The following is a 17,933-nucleotide window of genomic DNA, read 5'->3' as shown; positions in this document are numbered from 1 at the left end:
TCCACCCGCTGCGGACAGGGGGGCCTGTGATTTCCGGCTCTCAGGAGCCACGTTGCCGTGCGCAGGTTCCTGTGGCCACGCTGCCTTTCTCCCGAGTCCCCACCAGCAGGGGAGGCGCCAGGTCACACAGCCACCGTCGGAGCTGGCGACATGGCAAAGCACAACGAGCATGCAGCAGGCTTTGCGGCGTGACCGAATGGAAGGGAGGGACTTCGTCCAGGCTGTGGCCTGCTGCTCTGGCGGCTCTGCTGCTGGCTCCCACCACAGGGGCTTGGCAGGTAAGCCAGCCGCGAGGCCAGAAGATGCAGCGGGACAGAGCACCCCGGGCCCAGCGCAGGAGGAGCATGAAGCTGTAGAAGCCCAGAGTCCCTAGGCTGTTGACAAGCTCGTCCCGTCTAAGGACTGCAGAGGGCTGGGGTTGGGGCTCAGTGGCAGAGCGCTCGCTTAGCACAAGTGAGGCACTGGGTTCGATTCTCAGCCCCGCATATTTAAAAAAAATAAATAAGATAAAGGTCTATCAACATCTAAAATATTCAAAAAACAAAGAATGCGCCCCAAGAGAATTGCTCCTTTGCCGCCCCAGCTTGCTTATGATCACTGTGCTCGGGCCATGCTTGGGAATCATCCCCCTGGGCCACCGAGCCACAAATACAGCTGCCCGGTCTCGGCGGCCTGACCCTCACTTCTGCCACACAAGGGGCTGCCAACTCGCTCCCAGGGGCTGTGCCACTCATAAACCACCAGCCCCGAGCGCGGCTGCTTCCTCCTGCCAACACCCTCTGCCGTCCACCTTCGGGGACACTAAGGGATCCTGACTCCTGGAGTCCCCTTTGCAGCCCTGTCAGGGGCCGGACTGGCCCTCCACACGGGCAGCTTGGCCGCTGGTCTGTGATGACGATGTTTGCTAACCTGGAGGCCGGCTTCTGCTCTGCTGAATGCCACTGGGTCTCACTGGGACAGTCTCAGCACCCTGAGCTGTCAGGCTGAGGCCCGGTGGCCACCTTCAGCCAGCGTCATGGGAGGTGAAGCGAGGACACCCCTGCAGGGCAGGCGGCCCTCCTCCAGCTCCGCTGCCCTGTCTCAGTGACCTCGGAGGCCATGTGACCTTAGGAGGCAGATTTGCAAGGCAGATGTCAGCATCCTGCATCAGACCACCTCATTGTGAGAAATAAGCCTTTAGGTGATGAGTTTGTTGGCCAGGAATGACCCCAACCAGGCATGTGGCCAGCCAGCCCTGGGCTGTGCAGGGGGGCCTGGGTGACCACTGGCAGCAGGACGTACCTTGTCACTTGCGAGGCTCCTCTTCCTTGTGGGCCTTGGAGGAGGCAGGAGCACATACAGGTCAGCCAGGGTGGGCAGCCCTGGCCTCACCACGGTCACCAGCAGCTCCTCAGGGACACTGGTCTCCTGTGGGGACAGACAGACCACTTTAATCCTCTCCTTTTCCTCGTCTGACACAAGTCAGATCCCCAAGAGCACCTGCTGTCCCTTCCTGGCCTAGGTCCCGGTCCCCCGGCGTCCTGGCCCGACCCCTGACCCCGCAGCCTCTCCTCCTGGCTCTTCCTGCTCCTCACCCGCCAGCTGCCCATGGCGGACCTCAGCCCGCAGACCTGGCTCCTGAGTCCTTCTCCTCCTGGGGGACTAGTCCCCCTCCTAACACTGCCATCGCGTGCTCAGCCCTCGGTGCCCAGGACGGGTGGACCAGCATTATTCACAGGCCCAGGGAAAGCGTGGTCAGCAGGGCTCAAGCTTGACAGCGGCAGGCAGCCCTAGGCTGGGCCTTGTCCCCCTGGGGCCACCTTCGGCTGCCCTGATGCATGGCCTCTCTGCTATCAGTGAGCTGGCTGAGGTCAGCCACATCTGCTCTGCCCTGTCCCCTGTCCAGCTTGGAAGAGAAGTTCAGTCCATGAGCCAAGGTCACTTCTAAAGAGACTCTGGACCCCGGAGGACAGTGGCTGGGATGTGGGCACACAGCCAACACTCTACGTGTGACGAAGGACGTGCCCCGTCCTGCCCCTGGACGTGAGGCTCCAGCCCCGACTCCCCCCGCCGCCAGTCTGTGCTGCAGGGGCCGCAGCCCCGTGGCCCTTCCCGCCTGGGACCCGTGTCTGCGGGCTTCTCTGAGCCTGAGTGGACACCTTGGAGAGCAGCCGGGTGACCACCAGGCCCACATCCTTCCTCCACTCGGGGGTGTTGGGGTTGTAGGCATCCAGGTCCTTGGAGAACTGCAGAGGCACCACCTGGAATTGATCTGGAAAGAGGCAGACACAGGAGCGCCGGTCAGTCCTGGACAGTCCCGATGCCTCTGGGGAGGTGACCAGGACATCCTTGGCTCAGACCCCAGCCACCGTCCCCATGGCCTGGAGCAGGAGATGCTGGCTTTGTATTCGAGGAACAAGAGCCCCTGTGAGCCGGTTGCGGGGGGGCTTCCTGGGCAGGGCCTGCCACTGGTGACCACGAGATAACAAGGTCCCCAGCATGACGGTGGCCCAGATGAAAGCTGCGGCACTGAGCTGGAAGAGGTGGCTCAGGGGGAGCCCCGTCGGAGGTTCGCCCCGAACTCTCGGGCTGTGCTCACCCCGCAAGGTCGGCCTTCGGCCCTCGGGGGTCCGTGGTTCCAACTGGGCAGGTCCCCACCAGAGGAAGGTTCCAGGAGGGCAGAGGCCCAGTGTCTCCTGCCCCCACACTTCCAGGGGCCGTGGCTCAGACCTTGATTCCAGGTCACCGGAGCTAAACCGTAACCTTGCCATTTACTGCGGAGCCCGTTCCTCTCGGAGGCAGTGGGAGGAAGCCCTGCAGGGCGAGGGCTCTGGGGACAAGTGCTTTCTCAACGGGAACCTGCATTCCACGCTGAGGGAAGTGAGGCTGCCCAGAGCTCCTGCTCAGCCGTGAGGAAGGAGGCACGAGGGCCCACGTGGGTGGCCTGGCCCTCTGTACATCAGGCCCACTACACATTTAACTGATGGCTGCTGTCCCCAGTAGAGGCTGTTGTAAAAGCGATATGAGGTTTCAATCAGCATGTTGATGGGGGCAAGAACATGCTGGTGGGGGCTCCTCCCTTCCTAGGTCTGGTTTTTCCACTGTGAATGTCTCCCATGAGGGGCTCAGTCCCTGGTGAGCCCCGGAAAGTGAGGACGTGGGTTTAGAACAGGAAGCTCTGCTAGGTCTCTGGAACAGGGTCCTCTTACTTTAAGGGACCATCATGGACAATCCGCAGAGGACTGATGTGTGCTGAGAGCACAGGCCCATGGAGGCAGGCAGAACTGGTGCCCAGACCTGGTCTTGCTGCTGGGGACCGTGTCGAGTCACTCAGAAACCTCCCCGCCCTGTGTGGTGAGTCCCCAAGGCCGTTTTTACAAATGGGGACTCTGAGGACAGAGAGGTGGGAGCAGAGCTCGTGGCTTGTAACCAGGGTGACTGGACCCCCGCGAGGCAGAGAAGCAGAGGCCGCGCTGCCGACCCCAGCAGGGACTCACCCAGCACGCGCACCACCCTGGAGTCCTGCAGCACGGAGTTGCCGCAGGCTGCCTGCACCGTCACCCGCACGTCCCCGGCGTCCGCAAACCGTGTTGTCATGGAGTTCTCCAGGGAGAGGAGGGGCTGTGGGCACAAGGGAGCGCCGGGCCCAGGCTGGTAAGGGGTGGGGAGGCCAGTCCTGCCACCGGCTGCCAGGGTTACAAGGAACTATACCCTCCCGTGGCTATCGGCAAGTGGACTGTGGGCGCTCTGCGGCGGCAGGGCCCCACAGTGGTCAGTGCCAAGAGCGAGCTTGCTCTGGAGCCCAGCAGGGACACAGGTCCAGCAGCCCTTCCCCCAGGCCCCTCCCTCATGGGCCCTTCAGGACCCTGTGGCATGGGTGGTATGAGGGTGGGCGGCAGTAGCACCTGGAGACAGGCAGGCCGTGCCCCTCAGACACAGGGGCTCTGGGAGTGAAGGTGGGCACCAGAAATGGCCAAGTTGGCGCTCGAACCCAAAGCCCCTACTTCTTCCTGGACCCCATTCCAGGGAAGCAGCCCTGAGCCTACAGCCCCTCCCTCCCGCCAGCCCTCTGCTTCTGGACTCTCAGCTCGTGCTTGCTGGATGAGTGACAGGTGCCCCTGGTCTCGAGGCCCTGGCCTGAGGATGGACAAGCTGCCCTCTCCTCGGCCCTTCTGCATCCGGCCATTTCTGCTCAAGGACACGCCATGGCTCCCTCTGCTTATGCTGTGCACCTGGGCCCAGCGAGGCGCCTGAGACCGGCTCCACCCCAGGTGAGCTCCTTCTCCACCTGCTTTCCCTGGCCACCCACCTGGACATGGCGTCCCGTCTCGGCACCCTCATGAGCCTCACCTGTCCCTTCCTGTGACACTGGGCACACCCGACTCAGGGCAGCCACTTCACTTTGCCTCTTTCCCAGGAACAGGCAGGGGCGGGTCTGACCCATCCCACACCCAGGGAGGAGCTGAGCAGAGCCAGGTCAGATAGGTCCCTTGCAATGGTCCAGGAAGAGCACTAGGGGCAGGGTGAGTCCCGGCTGCTGGGTGCCTAGGCAGTGTGCTCCCCCTGCGCTGCACCCGGAAGGGAGCCTGCAGGCACGAGGGGCAGGAGGGGCCAGGGACAGCTCACCTGCAGGCTGTGGCCAATCCACCAGTAGAAGACAGTGAGGTTGGGGTTCAGGGGCAGCAGCACAGCTGTGAGGTTCACCTCCTGGTTGATGCCAATGACAGGAACCACCTCCAGGTAAAGTGCCTGCAGGGGGGCTTCAGGGCCCCAGAAAGGTCAGGGTTAGAAGGCAGAGGACACAGGACAGCTCAGAGGCTGCTTTGGTCATTGTCACCATCAGTTTCATTGCTACCTCACCACCACATCACCTTCATCACCACCATCATCATAGCCATTATTACCATCACCACCACCACCACCGCCGTCATCATCACCATTACATTCATCACCACCATCACCACCATCACCACCATCACCATCACCACCATCAATATCATCGCTGCCATCACCAACATCATTATTACCATCACCGCTATGAATACCACCATCTCCATCACCATCCTCACATCACCCCCATCCCCATCTCAACCCCATCATCACAACTGCACATCACCATCACCACTATTATCACCAGCCCCAATAGACTCCCTGTTGGGGACCAAAATCTGTCACAGGGACAGACTCAGATGCAAAGGAGCACTGGACTTACAGTTGACCTGGACAAAGAGCACAGCCTCATCATGCCCCGCCATGTTCTCCGCCCTGACAGAAACACGGTAGATGCCAGGGCTCTCGTAACGGTGTCGGATGGGCTCTCCAGTTAGTGTGAGGTTCACGTACATGGCCTTGAAGCCATCCCCAAGGTCCACCTGATACTTGGTGGTCAGGACATCTCCCTGCAGGGAAGCACCACAAGGCCACTCAGGAGTGGCCCTGGGAGCTGAGGTCACTCGCACGTTCCCTCTCCTTTCCTCCAGAAGGAGCCTGTGGGGACCAGTAGGGGCAGGTCTGGTCCTGCCCTCAGAATTCCAGCTTTGGAGGGAGCTGATGGGACAGTCAAGAGGACTTAGCAGGGGACACTGTCAGGAGTTGCCTAGCTGCAGATGGAGAAGGAGGGTACATGGGTGATGTCAGGCATTGTGGGACTGGGTGAAGGTCCAGGGAGACCCCTAAGGCCTGGGCCTGGCTGTGGAGTTGCGGAGTGAGATCAGGCCTCTCACACTGAGGAGGGCCCCTGTAATGTGACCAGGACATCTCTCCAAGGGTCCACAGCAAGTCAAACATGCCTTTCCTGTCCTGTGATGCCCTGGTTCCCGAGTTTCTCTTTACGTCATCCTAGGCATGCAGCGGGGCTGTAGGGGACGAGTTGCCCCTGTCACCTCCTCACAAAGCTGCTGGTCACCTAGGCACTCCCCACCGCGAGAAGCCTCCTCCCAACCACCATACTTCCTCCCCATGCTGAAGAAACAGCAAGGGAAGCAGCGTGGTTCTGGAGTGTCCCCAGAGGACCACAAGATGGAGGCCTGGACCCCAGTGCAGCAGTGACCACATCAGTGGATGGATCCATTATGGCCTCATAGCTACATGGACTGCCGGGAGGGGTAGAAGGCGGGACCTCGGGTGTGGCGGGGATGTAGGAACGGGCCCTTGGACCCGCTTTCTCTGCTGCCCTGCTGCCCTGCTGCCAGCTGTCCTCCACCCTCACTGCCCCCTCCATCCCTCCCTGCCCCCTTCCTGCCACGCCCCTCCCCCGGTGCATCCAAGAAACCACGTCCTAGTGGCCAGGGTCATTGCTGACCAGCCGTCCTGCTTTACATCTGACACATCTTAAAGCTCGTAGAACACTTTTATAGAAGTTGTGTTCACTTCACTTTCTCCGCAAATATGGTTGGACAGTGCCCCCCAGATTCATGTCCACTGGGGGCCTCCAGGGGAACCCCACTGGGAAGCAGGGTCTTTGCAGAGATAGGTAGTTAAGATGAGGTTGTGCTGGAAGGGGGCGCGTCCTCATAAGGGGAAGGAGAGGGAGACGGGGATGCAGGACAAGCAGACTCTGGTGCGACGTGGTCATGCAGCCCACAGGGCTCCTGGACCCCCGGCAGCTGGAGGAGGCAGAGCCCGTACTGTGGGAGGCCACGTGGCAGGGCGTCCGCCGAGGGGTGCCAGGCGTGGCAGGCAGTCTGAGCTCTCAGGGGGAGGCGCTGGTGCCGCCAGGGCTCTCCTCACAGGGTGGCGGAGGGAGGAGGGCAGACCAGTCCACCTGCTCCCACGGGGAGGCGCTGAATCCTGGGAGGCCGGCTTCCGTGGGCTCCTGCTGTGGGCACCTCTTCCTGGCACCTCTTCCTGTGCCCGTGGGGCTTGTGCAGGTGCTGTCTGGTGAAACGTCTCCTGTGTCCCTGGCCATCTCCCAGCTGGACGGTGCTCTCCCTGGAGCTCTGAGGTGGCTCTTCCCGTTCGGCTGGAGCCTCCTCACCTTCCTCACGGGGTCTTTCCCAGAGCGGAAGCGCCTTGGGCCCGGAGCCCGTTTATCCTCTTCTGCCATGGGCTGTGCCCTTTGGTTCAAGTCTGAGGACTCGGGCCGACGTCTCAAAGGTTCTCTCCATTGAATTTTCTAGGAAGCCTATCATGTTCTTCTTTCTTTTCAGTACAGGATCGCTTCCGGGTTTGTCTTGGGGTCAGTGGTGAGGTTTGGTGGCAGTATTGTCACCAGAGGGAAAGGCTGTCCCTCCCAAGCTCAACTCTTCTGCCCCGTCAGGATCCGTGGGGGTCTTTACTGCTGTGGTTCTTCCCCAGATCTTACTGTTCATCCTAGAGGTTTGCGAAACATGGACTCCCCAGATCTAGTGATGTCTTCGAGCCCATTTGGCCCACGTCTGAGTGGGCGTGCGACTGCACAGATGTGTGAGTGTGCGAGGGCGTGGGCGGAGGTGCACACGTGTCTGGGAGTGAGCTGGCATGCGTGTTGTGGGTCCCCACCCCTCCGTGTCTCCCAAGGAGGCAAGCAGCCTCTCCCAGGAGGCCAGTGCACCCCGGAGCCTGTCTTCCAGCCTCTCCCGGCCCTGTGAGCTGGGGAGTAGCCCCAGCAGGGAGCCCAGTGTGCGGCCCGGGAGTTCAGCCCCTGGGGCCTGAGAAGTGCAGTCCTTTCGGACTCTGGATAGGAGAAGCCATGGAGGGACCCAGCTGCCAGGCTCTAGGGGGCAGCAGGTGGCCACGTTTCCAGGAAGTCGGCCCTGGACCTAGGAGTGCGGCTAGGCCACGCGAGTCTAGTGGCCCCAGGTCTCTGTGCTTCTCCCCGTGCCCACGCAGATGCTTCTATGACCAGAGACACCAGGCCCACCCCAGGCTGCCTCCGCACCCCAGTGTGAACCTCAGGGCCAATCTCTGTCCATGAGAGGACCTGGCCCAGGCAGGAAGCAGAGCGGGGACAGCTCAGATCTGGACCAGACTTGGTCTCTGTCCACTCAGCGTGCCTGAGGCCTGCTACCCTGGCCAGCTCTGCCACTTGTGATTGTGCAGCTTTGAAAGAGAGACTTCGCCTGTCTGAGCCTGTTTCCCCGCCATAAAGAAGTGGCCGGAGAGCACAGTGGCTTAAGTGGCCTGCCCAGAGCTAGGCCTTGGAGAGGGTCAGCCCGTGTCCTCCTGGCCGGTTTCCCACTTGCGCCAGACCAGGGGCCTGCTTTCCAGCCCCAAACCTTGGCAGCACCAGCGTGGTCACCTCTGTGAGGCCTCGCGAAGCAGGCGTGATCGGGACACCAGCGCCACTCACCCCGGCATTTGTCTAAAGATCCGACTGGGAGCCAGAGGCCAGGGACCCCTCTACAGGTGGGCAAGGCAGCCTGAATCGCCTCTGGACTTCCCTGCACTTTCGCATTTCCTGAATATTTGTGAGTTTTTCTGTTTTCACTTTTGAATTCCCTACCACGCACGTGAGTTATTATTTCCATCATCAGAAACACGAGCATGCTACCTATGAATTTTAAGACTAGAAGGAAACACAAAAATCAACAGCTCCCCTTGGGAAGCAGAATTTTGGTGATATTTATGTTCTTGATTTTTTTTTTTTGTATTCTTGAACTATTTTACAATGAACACATTATTTTAAAAAATCGCAAGAAAATGTAACCCTTGTTCTAAAGTAAAAATAGACTGGGAGCCTGGGAGACGCACTTGCAAGTGCAGACGCACGTGTGTGTGTGCGTGCGTGTAGGCACCTGTGTCTACTTGTGTGTGTGTATATACAAACCTATATTTGTATCCCATACACTCGCATATACACACAGGATTTATTTTCGATTGTGTGATTATAATAGGGTTTTTAGAAACTTTCTGCTTTTATTAGGATTCCAAATTAACTTAATCAATATAATCAGAGGCGTGAGAGACCCCACGCCACGGTGGGGGGCGAGGGGCCGCCCGTGGGCTACTCCCTCCTGCTGCCTCTCCACCCGCTTCCCCATCAACTTCCTTCCCCGATGCTGGTGGGCCTGGGTGGATGTGCCGCCTGCCACACCTCCTGTCTCCTGGGGACGCTCCGCCGACACGCGGCACCCTCCTCTGCTCGTCCACAGCCACCCCGTGGTGGCAGCAGGGTCCCCGCTCACCTGCTCCTGCTGCACCACCAGCAGCACGTCCTCCCCGGGCCGCACGGCCACTGCCTCCCCACGGACGCTCACCCGCAGGCCCCGGGGCGGCATGAGGGGGCACTGGAGCTGCACTGGGCTCTGCTGCAGGTCCACGCCACCCTCGCACACATTGGACACCACCTTCCGGTACCTGGGCGGACACGAGAGGGTTGGTGACATCAGATGGGCAGTGCACGGGGCTCCCCAGTCTGGACAGGAGGTGTCGCCCCAAGGTGGCTTGGCCTCGACCTCAGAGGCTCCGGGCACCACTCCTCTGCACCCCACCCTGCCTGATCACCGCGATGCCACCAGGGGCAAGGACACCGAGGAGCCGAGGGAGTGGCTGGTGGCGGCAGGATCTGCTCAGGTCCTGGGACTGGGGTGCCCACGGGCAGCCCTGCCCTGGTGGCGCCCACTGTCTGGGGGGAGGAGGAGGCTGGCCAAGCCTCCCTCATGCGCGGAGGCCCACAGCACTGTAGGCGCACCTGGGAGCTCATCCCTGGGAGGGGCCTCCAGCTGCGCCTGGGGGGAGCAGGCAGGGCCTGTCCAGCACGGGTACCAGGCAAGGGGACGTCAGGCACAAAGCCCCTGTGGTGGATGCAGGGAGCCCAGATGTGGGACTCCGTGGCAAACCTGGTGGCCCTGGGAAGCCTCTTCTGAGACCACTGGAGACCCCTGTGTGGGCAGCTCCTCCTCCCAACACCGCTGTCACCCGAGGCTGGTCCCCCTCCTGCCTCAGGGCCCAATTCTCCAGTGTGGCTCAGCCACAAACAAATTTTCAGAGGTTTATTAGGCAAAGACTCATTTAATTATTGGTTTGAAAGAAAATAATTTCTTTAAGGCCTGTCTACGCACAGCACCTTGGTGCCCACGGTGTGCACATGGCATCCTTGCCCAGATACAGGACCTGGCTCTAATACTTTAGATGAGAGGCCTTATTTGCCAAAGCCGGGGGGTGTGCTTGATGGGTGCGCAGATAGGTGGATAGATGGATAGGTGGATGGGTGGGTAGATGGGTGGATGGATGGGTGGATGGGTGGGTGGATGGATGGATGACTAGAAGGGTGGATGGGTAGAAGGATGGATGCATGAATGGGTGAATGGGTGAATGGGTGGATGGGTGAATGGGCGGATGGGTGAATGGGTGGATGGATGGTTGGGTGAATGGGTGGATGAATGGGTAGATGGATGGTTGGGTGAATGGGTGGATGACTAGAAGGTAGAAGGGTAGAAAGATGGATAGATGAATGGATGGATGGTGGATAGATAGATGGATGGATGGGTGATGGGTGGATGGTAGGTGAATGGGTGCATGGATAGGTGGGTGGATGGGTAGAAGAATGAATGTGTGGGTAGACAGGTGGGTGAAGGGGTGAATGGATGAGTGGATAGGTGAATGGTTGATGGGTGGATGGATAGGTGGGTGGACAGGTGGATGGACAGGTGTTGGAAAGATGGCACAGTGTATTCTGCTGAGGCCAAAGCCTGCACTTTCTGGCCCTGCCTCCCTTTTCCTCAGGTCTCCCAGGGAAGAAGTGGAATTTCTTCATAAACTTGTGGGCTTCCTCCCCCGTCTCTGGAAACTTCCTCAGAGGAGGGGGGAAATGGAGCCTTCAGAGGGAGCACGTCTGGGATCTCTGGAGGCTGAAGTTCACAGCTCTGTGTACCCAACATTTCCATGTGAAGTTGGTGTTTAGAAGAAGTGTGCTTGGCCCTGGTAGAGGAGAGGCCATGACCGCAATACCTACTGAGCCCCTGCCTGAGGTTGTCCTTGTCACCAGAGACTGCAGGACACCCACGTGAGCCCGGGTGCGTAGTCCAGCACGGAAGACAATTAACTGAGTGCCACTGTAACTGAGATTTGGGCTATGACAGAGGGGAGCTTGGCTCAGGGGCGGGGGTCAGGGAAGGCTTCCTGGAGGAGGTGCTGTTGAAGCTGAGACCCCCATGGCGGCAGCGCCACTGGGCCTGGTGCCCTGAGTTGGGGGGTCCTGGGCTGCAGAGGCTCTGGAAGACTGGCAGGGGTGCTGCTTCTGGGGTAGGCTTAGCCTGCAGCGGGGCGGGCAACTGGCCCTGGGCCTTTCCTGTCCGGGTTTTCCATTCAGGGCCAGTGCAAGCACTTTCCACCACGCCGGCCCGAGGCCTCACGGGGCCCTGGGGCCTGGTGACTGCGGAGCCCGCCCCACCCAGCTTGGTGGGTCCTCGCCCCTTGGAGGCGTGGCCGGGTGGGAGGCCCAGGGCACCCACACTTACCCGAGGCTGCTGGTGTAGGTCTGCCCCAGGGCACAGTCGTCAGGAGGGGACAAGGGGTTAAACCAGAAGCTGGCAGAGCACTGGCTGGCAGGCTCCGGGGAGGGTGCGCGCTCAAACCCGTGGTCGCTGCGAGGAGAAAGGACAGCCGTTGGGCAAGAGGCACTGCACTGCTGCAGACAGCCGCAGGCCAGGGCTGGGCAGGGCCGGGACCTCATGTCCAGGGCCTACGAAGCTCGAGTCTGTGGGGACGCAGAGGAGACCCCACACAGACTGTCCCAGAGTGGGAGCTAGGCCTGGGACAGATCGCTGCACTCCGGAGGACAAACTCTGGGCCCAGAGGGCTTCCTGGAGGAGGGGAGTGGATCCCCAGATGGCAGGACCGGCGGTGGGGAGAGGGAGGAGCCCCGTCTGCCCAGGGCCCCCACCTTCCGGGGCCAGCTCTCCGGTCACACCCCACCACTTTAGTCCTATGCTCTGTAGTAGAGCCAAGTCCCTAAGTCCAGCACCCTCTGGAGGGAGGCCTGCCGCTGCAGGGGAGGGATGGAGGACAGGCCACCGTGGAGCAGGCTGCACCCAGCCCGGCCTCCTTGCCTCCGTGCAGGCTCTGCTCCCAGGCCGCCCCTGGGTGAGGAGGCCGCTCACCACAGGAAGTCCGAGTCCCGGCACGGGCACGCGCGTGACCTCAGGGCTGCCGTGAAGCTCCGCCCCTTCACACACCAGGACGTGGGCTTTCTCCTCCGGAAACTTCTCTGCTGGCCCATAATGCAGCCGTCACCCTGTAGCAGGAGAGTCCAGTGAGGAGCTGGGATGAGGTACTGGCTCCTACAGGGCTGGTCCTGCAGCCCTGGAGCTGGCTCTGTCCTCAGACGGATTGCTGGGAGACGGAGGCTCGGAAGGGGCAGCCGTGGCCTCCCAACCCCCGAGCATTCATTGTGCACCTACTGTGTATACGCCCTGGCCGGCCCCGAGGGTCACAGGGCTGCTGGAGAGGTGACCTCTGTAAGTTCCCCTTTGGCCCCCGGGCCACACCCAAAGGGTGGTGTGGACATAAGAGGTCCTCGGGGGAGGCCTGGGGCAGCTCTGCCTCCTCCCTGCCACAGCCCCCGCCCTGGCAGGACTCTGCCCAGCTTCCAGAAGCTTCTCCGAGACCCATCTGCACCCTTCCTTGCAAGATCCAGCTTAGCAAAGTGCCTTGCTGATTGGCTTAGCAGAACCTCGCCTTCACATCTGACTGCGCCTTGTGTCTGACGGACACTCTCTCCCCTGCAGGTCGCGTCTGGCCGTCAGCCAGGACCCTTGGCTACAAATCCCACCTGCCCGTGCCTGTCCACCTGGAGCCCTCCCACCCACCGGGAGCTGTGCCGGTCATCTTCCCTTGGCAGCCCCGCCACAGGCCCAGACTCCCCCAGCGAGGCCTGCTCAGCCCCGGCAGGGCTGTGGGGCCAGTGGCCAGGGGTGGGGGAGGCTCGCCCGTGTACCCAGATCCCACAGTGCGCGCGGCTTCCCTCCTGAGGCCGGAAGCCCGGAATCCCTGCTGGCTGGACTGCACAGCCCGCAGCCCTGAGCGCGGCCTGCCCTGGGCCCGCGCAGCCCTGGGCGAGCGAAGCACCCAGAGCGCCCGGGGCTGGGTGTGCTGGGTGGGGTCCGTGGAGACTCCCGACGGGGAGGGCCCACCTGGAGGTCAGCGAGGTCCCAGGAGCTGTAGTCCTCCTCGGAGCACTGTCTGGAGAAGGAGGGCCGGAAGTCCACCTTGACCAGCTCCCAGTCGGAGCGGAAGCTGATGTGGCCGAAGACCCTGGGGACAAGACACCCCTCAGTCTGGCCCCTGCTGGGCACGCACTTCCCTCCCAGCTCCGTCCACTGCACCAGGACCCGACAGGCCGCCAGACCTGCTGGGCCCAGGGCCCGCTCACTGTCTGGTGCGTCGGGCACGCTGGTGAGGGCCGTCCCACCCACACGGCCACCCTCGCGGGCCCAGCCCTGGCCTCCTGGCTGCCCCCCGCCGTCCACAGCCCCGGCTTCTGGGCCTCGCGCTACGCCTTGCAGAGACCCCTGAGCAGGAGGCCACGCCTGCGCCGACCAGGGCCCCAGTCCTCTCCCGCCTCCCTCGGCCTGAGTAAGAGAAACCAGCTCTCCAGAGTCAGGTCCCAGGCCACTCATAGCAAGGAGCCGAGAGCCTCCCAGGTCAGCGCAGGGCAGGCCAGGAGAGGGCCCTACTGCCCCGCCCACGCCCTGGAGCCAGGGAAGGAACAAGGGAATAGGAACCCACAGCTGCCAGAGCTACGCCCTCTCAGCCAGGCGAAGAGATCACCTGTTTACAGAAAGGAATACGAGGGCACAGAGAAGGTGAGTAACTTGCCCAAGGCACACAGCTTGTGGTGTGGGTTTTCTCCTCCTTGGCAGTGAGCAGGTGTTGGCTGAGTGCCCATAATGTGCCAGGTCCCCCCGCTGTAGGAATGCTGCTGTCTGATCCCTGCCCCCAACCCAACAACTCACTCTGGCCTCTGAGGACCACCCCTTCTTGGGCCCTTCTCTCCAGTCCAACTTGCAGTGTTCTGGCCATATTACCAGAGGTCAAGCATCTGGAGGAGAGAAGCGAGGCAGGGCAGGGGTCTTGATCCCTGTCTGAGCACTTCCAGCAGGGCTTGGACACTTGTGGGGGGCCTTCCTGACCCCAGAGGACTCCTGGCGAGACAGGCCTGGACGGCACTTCAGGGGAGGGGTGGTGGCTCTGCGCGTCTGAGTTGGCGTTTGAAGAGGCTGGCCTTGGCGGGCTTCCTCTTTCCATCTAACCTGGGCGTGATCCTTTTCCCTGGCTTCGAAAAGGGGACAGTAAGCTTGTCTTTCAGGACTGCGGGATCTGCAGTGGTCTGAGCCGAGTGCCCAGCACACAGTAGGAGCTTCCTGCACGCTCCGGAGCCCTGGCGGGCGAGGGCTGAGGGGCAGCTGCGCCTCTGCCTGCCGGCTGGGCCTCCTCTGCCCTTGCAGTCCCAGGTCCCCTGGCTCTCAGCCTGGCCATTCCGTGGTCACAGACTCCAGCTTTCCACCGCCTAGCGCTCGAGTTCTGCCCCAGCTCCTGGGGGCCTTCACAGCTGGCCTTCCTCGCCGTCCCCGGTCCCTTCCACAGGGCCTTCCTCGCTGTCCCCGGTCCCGCCTGGCATCCGTCCTCTCTGCAGGGTCAGGTGCCCTGGCCGCTCCTTCCTCTGGCCTGGGGAACTGCCCTTGGTGGAGCGTGACAACCTAGGACAGGCCACGTCCCTGTGCACTTCTGCTCTGGCAGACGGTTTCCAACAAGGGTGGAGGGGCGTTGGCTGCGGAGCCTTGGCCCCGGACGCCTGTGAGTCAGGGGTGGGTCCTGTGTCGCCTGCCCCCTGGGGCTCAGGTGACGGCCCTCTGCTGCGAGGCCAGGCACTGGGATCCACACGTCCTCCTGGCGTCTCAGAGCCGCCTGCACCTCCAGGTCCTGGGAGCACTCGTGCCACAATGCCAGAGGTGCCCGTGTCCCACTGTCCCCAGGCGATGGCCTGGCACTGGTGGGTGGGGCCCCTGCTGTGTGCCAGCCTGTGCTCAGATTCCACCTGGAGGGACGGAAGGCGATCACCCCGTTCTACAGATGAGGCACCGAGGCCGGGGCAGAGCCACGGCCACCCTGAGGAGCCGGCACTGGGCCGCAACATAGCCAGCACGGCCAGGTGTGACGGTGCCGCTGCCGTGGAGCCTCTGCCAGGACGTCTGGTGTCCCTGGTCCCAGCCTGACGGAAAGGGGCTCCCGACCCAATTACCCCGGACCTGTGGGCATTTCCGCCTTTCCTGACAGCCACGCCTGAGTAAGTGTGTAGGCAGTACTGCCATCCAGCCCAGCTGAGCTTGGGCCAGGGGCCCCAGGACCCAGCAGCAGCTCTGCGGTCGCCCCAGGACAGGCCCAGCGCGGTGGGGACGGTGCCTGCTGCCCCGACCGCTCCCGCCACCTGGTGTGGCCTGTGCTGGCAGGCTCCAGTGCCCCACCCGCGCCCATGCCCACACTTGGGGGCCCTCCCTGCTCCACATGGGGCTGGGAAGGTGGGCGGGCCACCCAGAGCGCACCGTGGACAGGTCCCCAGATGGTGGCTGCCGTCAGCCCGTATGTGACTTATGGTGGATCTGGACAGAGTCCACGTGGGGAAGAGCCGTCAGCTATGCGGGGTGGGGGTGGGAGAGGGACAGGCAGCCTCCTGGGCGTCCCGCCATGCCAGCCTGCGTCCCCTGGCCTTGGGTCCTCGTGTGCCATCTGAGGGGCAGCCTCTGGCACCCAAGCTCTACGGGATCCGAGCTGGTGCTTCTCTAAGAACTTGAAAGTCGCAGTGACTGAGAACAAGATGCAGGGACGTGCCAGCCCCTGGTGGCAGAGGGCCCCTCCTGGCTCACCCAGGCCCCCTGCTCTGGGGACACACAGGCTCGACCTGAAGGGACCAGGCTACGTCCACGGTCAGAGTTACAGCTCCTCACCCCCTCTGGACATGTCCAGCAGGGCCTCCAGAGGGGACATCACCCACAGACTGTGGGGACACGTCCTCCCAGGGGCATTGGGGGGCAGCAGATGCTCTGTGGCTCTGGGCGGGCAGAGCCTTGCCTTCTTGGCATGTGCCCACCATCCACGTCCAGGTGGAAGTAGTGCCAGCCACATCAGCCCTTGGGGATGCGGGCCAAGCGTCCTCTGCTTAACTGTGTAGCGGGAGGACACGCCACCTCCGCCCTCGGCTTGGAGCCCATCCCTGGGCTTCCTGCTCACCACCAGGCTGGCCCCACCCCTGGGGCACTTGCCAGCCCCTTGGGGCTCCTGGCAGCAGACTGTCCACTGTCCACTGGCTCCCACACTGTTACAAGGCTGAGCCTCAGGCAGCAGCAACCACGTGTCCCCAGATCCTCTGGGATGCAGGACACTGCTGGCTCCCCCAGGGCGCAGGGCAGAAGCTGAGGTGCAGAGCCTGTGGCATCCCCATGGCGACCGTGAGAGGCAGGTGGGACAGCGCAGTCCCTGTCCAGGCCGGCTGTTGGCGGGACCCCCAGCGAGTGGCCACGGGGTGCAAAGTTCACCTGGTCACGAGGCTGCCTGGCTGCTCGCCACCCACAGCAGCGACCCCGGCCCTGGGTATGCCTGAGAGGCATGCAGGGAGGCCCGCCCGGCATCCTGGGAGGGCCCGGGGCCACCGGCAAGCTGGCACCCGGAACCTCTGTGCCCGCGGCTGAGGTGGGGCCACTGTTCACCATGGACGGGGTCGGATGCCCTGAGAGCAGGTGAGAGGCCTGAGGTGCCCAGTGCCCGCCCCGAGGACAGCCACGCCCTGACACTCACGTCATGACCAGCGTCTCGTCCCCCGGCTCGCTCAGCAGCCCGTCCACGAACACCGAGGTGCTGGTGAAGTTGTGTGTGCTCCAGGTGAGGCCCTCGTCCACGCTGAACCTGCCGGAGGCGCCGTGTCCAGGGACGCGGAACGCACCTGGGCCCTCCAGGCCGAACCTCCCCGCCTGCAGGCCGCCCGGGCATGCCATCCGTGGCAGACGCTGGTGCCCTGGCTGACAGCACTGCCAAGCCCCGGAACCCCGTGCTGCCCGCCCGAGGGGGGCCTGGCCGGGTCTTCTGGGCCCCCGGTCCTGCTGCCTCTTCAGGCTGGGGGAGCAGGCTCTGCAGCAGCGAGCTCTGCCTCCTGAAGCCCAGGCCTACCCACGCCTCGCTCCCCGTGGCCTGGGGCACTGGGGACTGGTGTTCCTGTCTGCTCGCCTGGCCTCACTCCCTGCACCAGGGCCCTGTGGATGAAGGTCCCCTGCCCCCTCCCCTCCACCACGCTGTGCGGCTTTCTGGTCTCTGGTCCCCGAGTCCGGCTCTAGGGGCCCGGGGAAGGGTCTGGGAGGCAGGGTGGCACAGGGTGGCACCCTAGTCCTAGGGCTGCCTGTCACCATCAGCCCACAGGGACGTTCTGGGCAGTAGCCTGTGCCACCGATCCACAGCCGGCAGGGTCCCGCGCCGCCAGCTACGTTACTTGAGGATCTTCAGGGGGATGGAGGTGTCCTTGATGGCCGCGATCACCCCGCCGTGGTCCAGGTAGAGGACGTGGTGCTCCTCCTCGAAGACCTGCGGGTGGGCGGGTGCTGAGCACGGCTCCCACTTACCCACCAGCGTGCCGCGAGCCAACCAGGCTGCCAGGTTTGCAGCAAGGGTCCCCAAGGTCCCTGGTTGAAGGTATTGGGTGTGACAGACCTTCGAGAAGCGGGCCTTGCGGGAGGGAGGTGACCTGACTGGGCCCTGCGTGGCTCACTGGCATCCTGTTGGGCCCTGAGATACTCTTGCCCATGCTCCAGCCACTGGCCAAGCTGGCCACACCAGGCGCCAGAGCCTCCAGGACTCCACACCCAGTGGCTCTCCTCCAAGTCAGCTGCCGGGGTGCCCTTCACAGTAACCAAAGTGGACCAATGCGGGCCCTGGTGTGCTCAGTCCAGGGCACGGTCCTGTTGCAGGGGCCCAGCCAAAGTTCTCAGGACACACGAAGTCACAAAGTCACATTCCAGCAGTTGTGCGGACCGGAGTCCGCACAGGGAGGG

General features: G+C 62.7%; 1 protein-coding gene across 2 annotated transcripts in view; it reads right to left on the bottom strand.

Annotated features, from left to right (window-relative positions):
- SORCS2 (sortilin related VPS10 domain containing receptor 2) overlaps positions 1–17,933 on the bottom strand; it is a 357,443-nt gene that overhangs the window by 10,387 nt on the left and 329,123 nt on the right. For both annotated transcript variants that reach the window (XM_079154330.1, XM_079154331.1), the window contains 11 exons: positions 17,375–17,466; positions 16,690–16,797; positions 13,032–13,152; positions 12,000–12,133; positions 11,358–11,483; positions 9,084–9,255; positions 5,192–5,378; positions 4,606–4,739; positions 3,477–3,600; positions 2,139–2,251; positions 1,282–1,407 (listed from right to left, as the gene is read on the bottom strand). In XM_079154330.1, the coding sequence (XP_079010456.1) occupies positions 1,282–1,407; positions 2,139–2,251; positions 3,477–3,600; positions 4,606–4,739; positions 5,192–5,378; positions 9,084–9,255; positions 11,358–11,483; positions 12,000–12,133; positions 13,032–13,152; positions 16,690–16,797; positions 17,375–17,466 (1,437 nt within the window). The remainder of the gene's footprint in view (positions 1–1,281; positions 1,408–2,138; positions 2,252–3,476; positions 3,601–4,605; positions 4,740–5,191; positions 5,379–9,083; positions 9,256–11,357; positions 11,484–11,999; positions 12,134–13,031; positions 13,153–16,689; positions 16,798–17,374; positions 17,467–17,933) is intronic.

The sequence above is a fragment of the Sciurus vulgaris genome (assembly GCF_902686455.1).
Source record: "Sciurus vulgaris genome assembly, chromosome: 9".
In the NCBI taxonomy this organism is placed as follows: Eukaryota; Metazoa; Chordata; class Mammalia; order Rodentia; family Sciuridae; genus Sciurus; species Sciurus vulgaris.
This window is presented reverse-complemented; position numbering and strand designations above follow the sequence as displayed.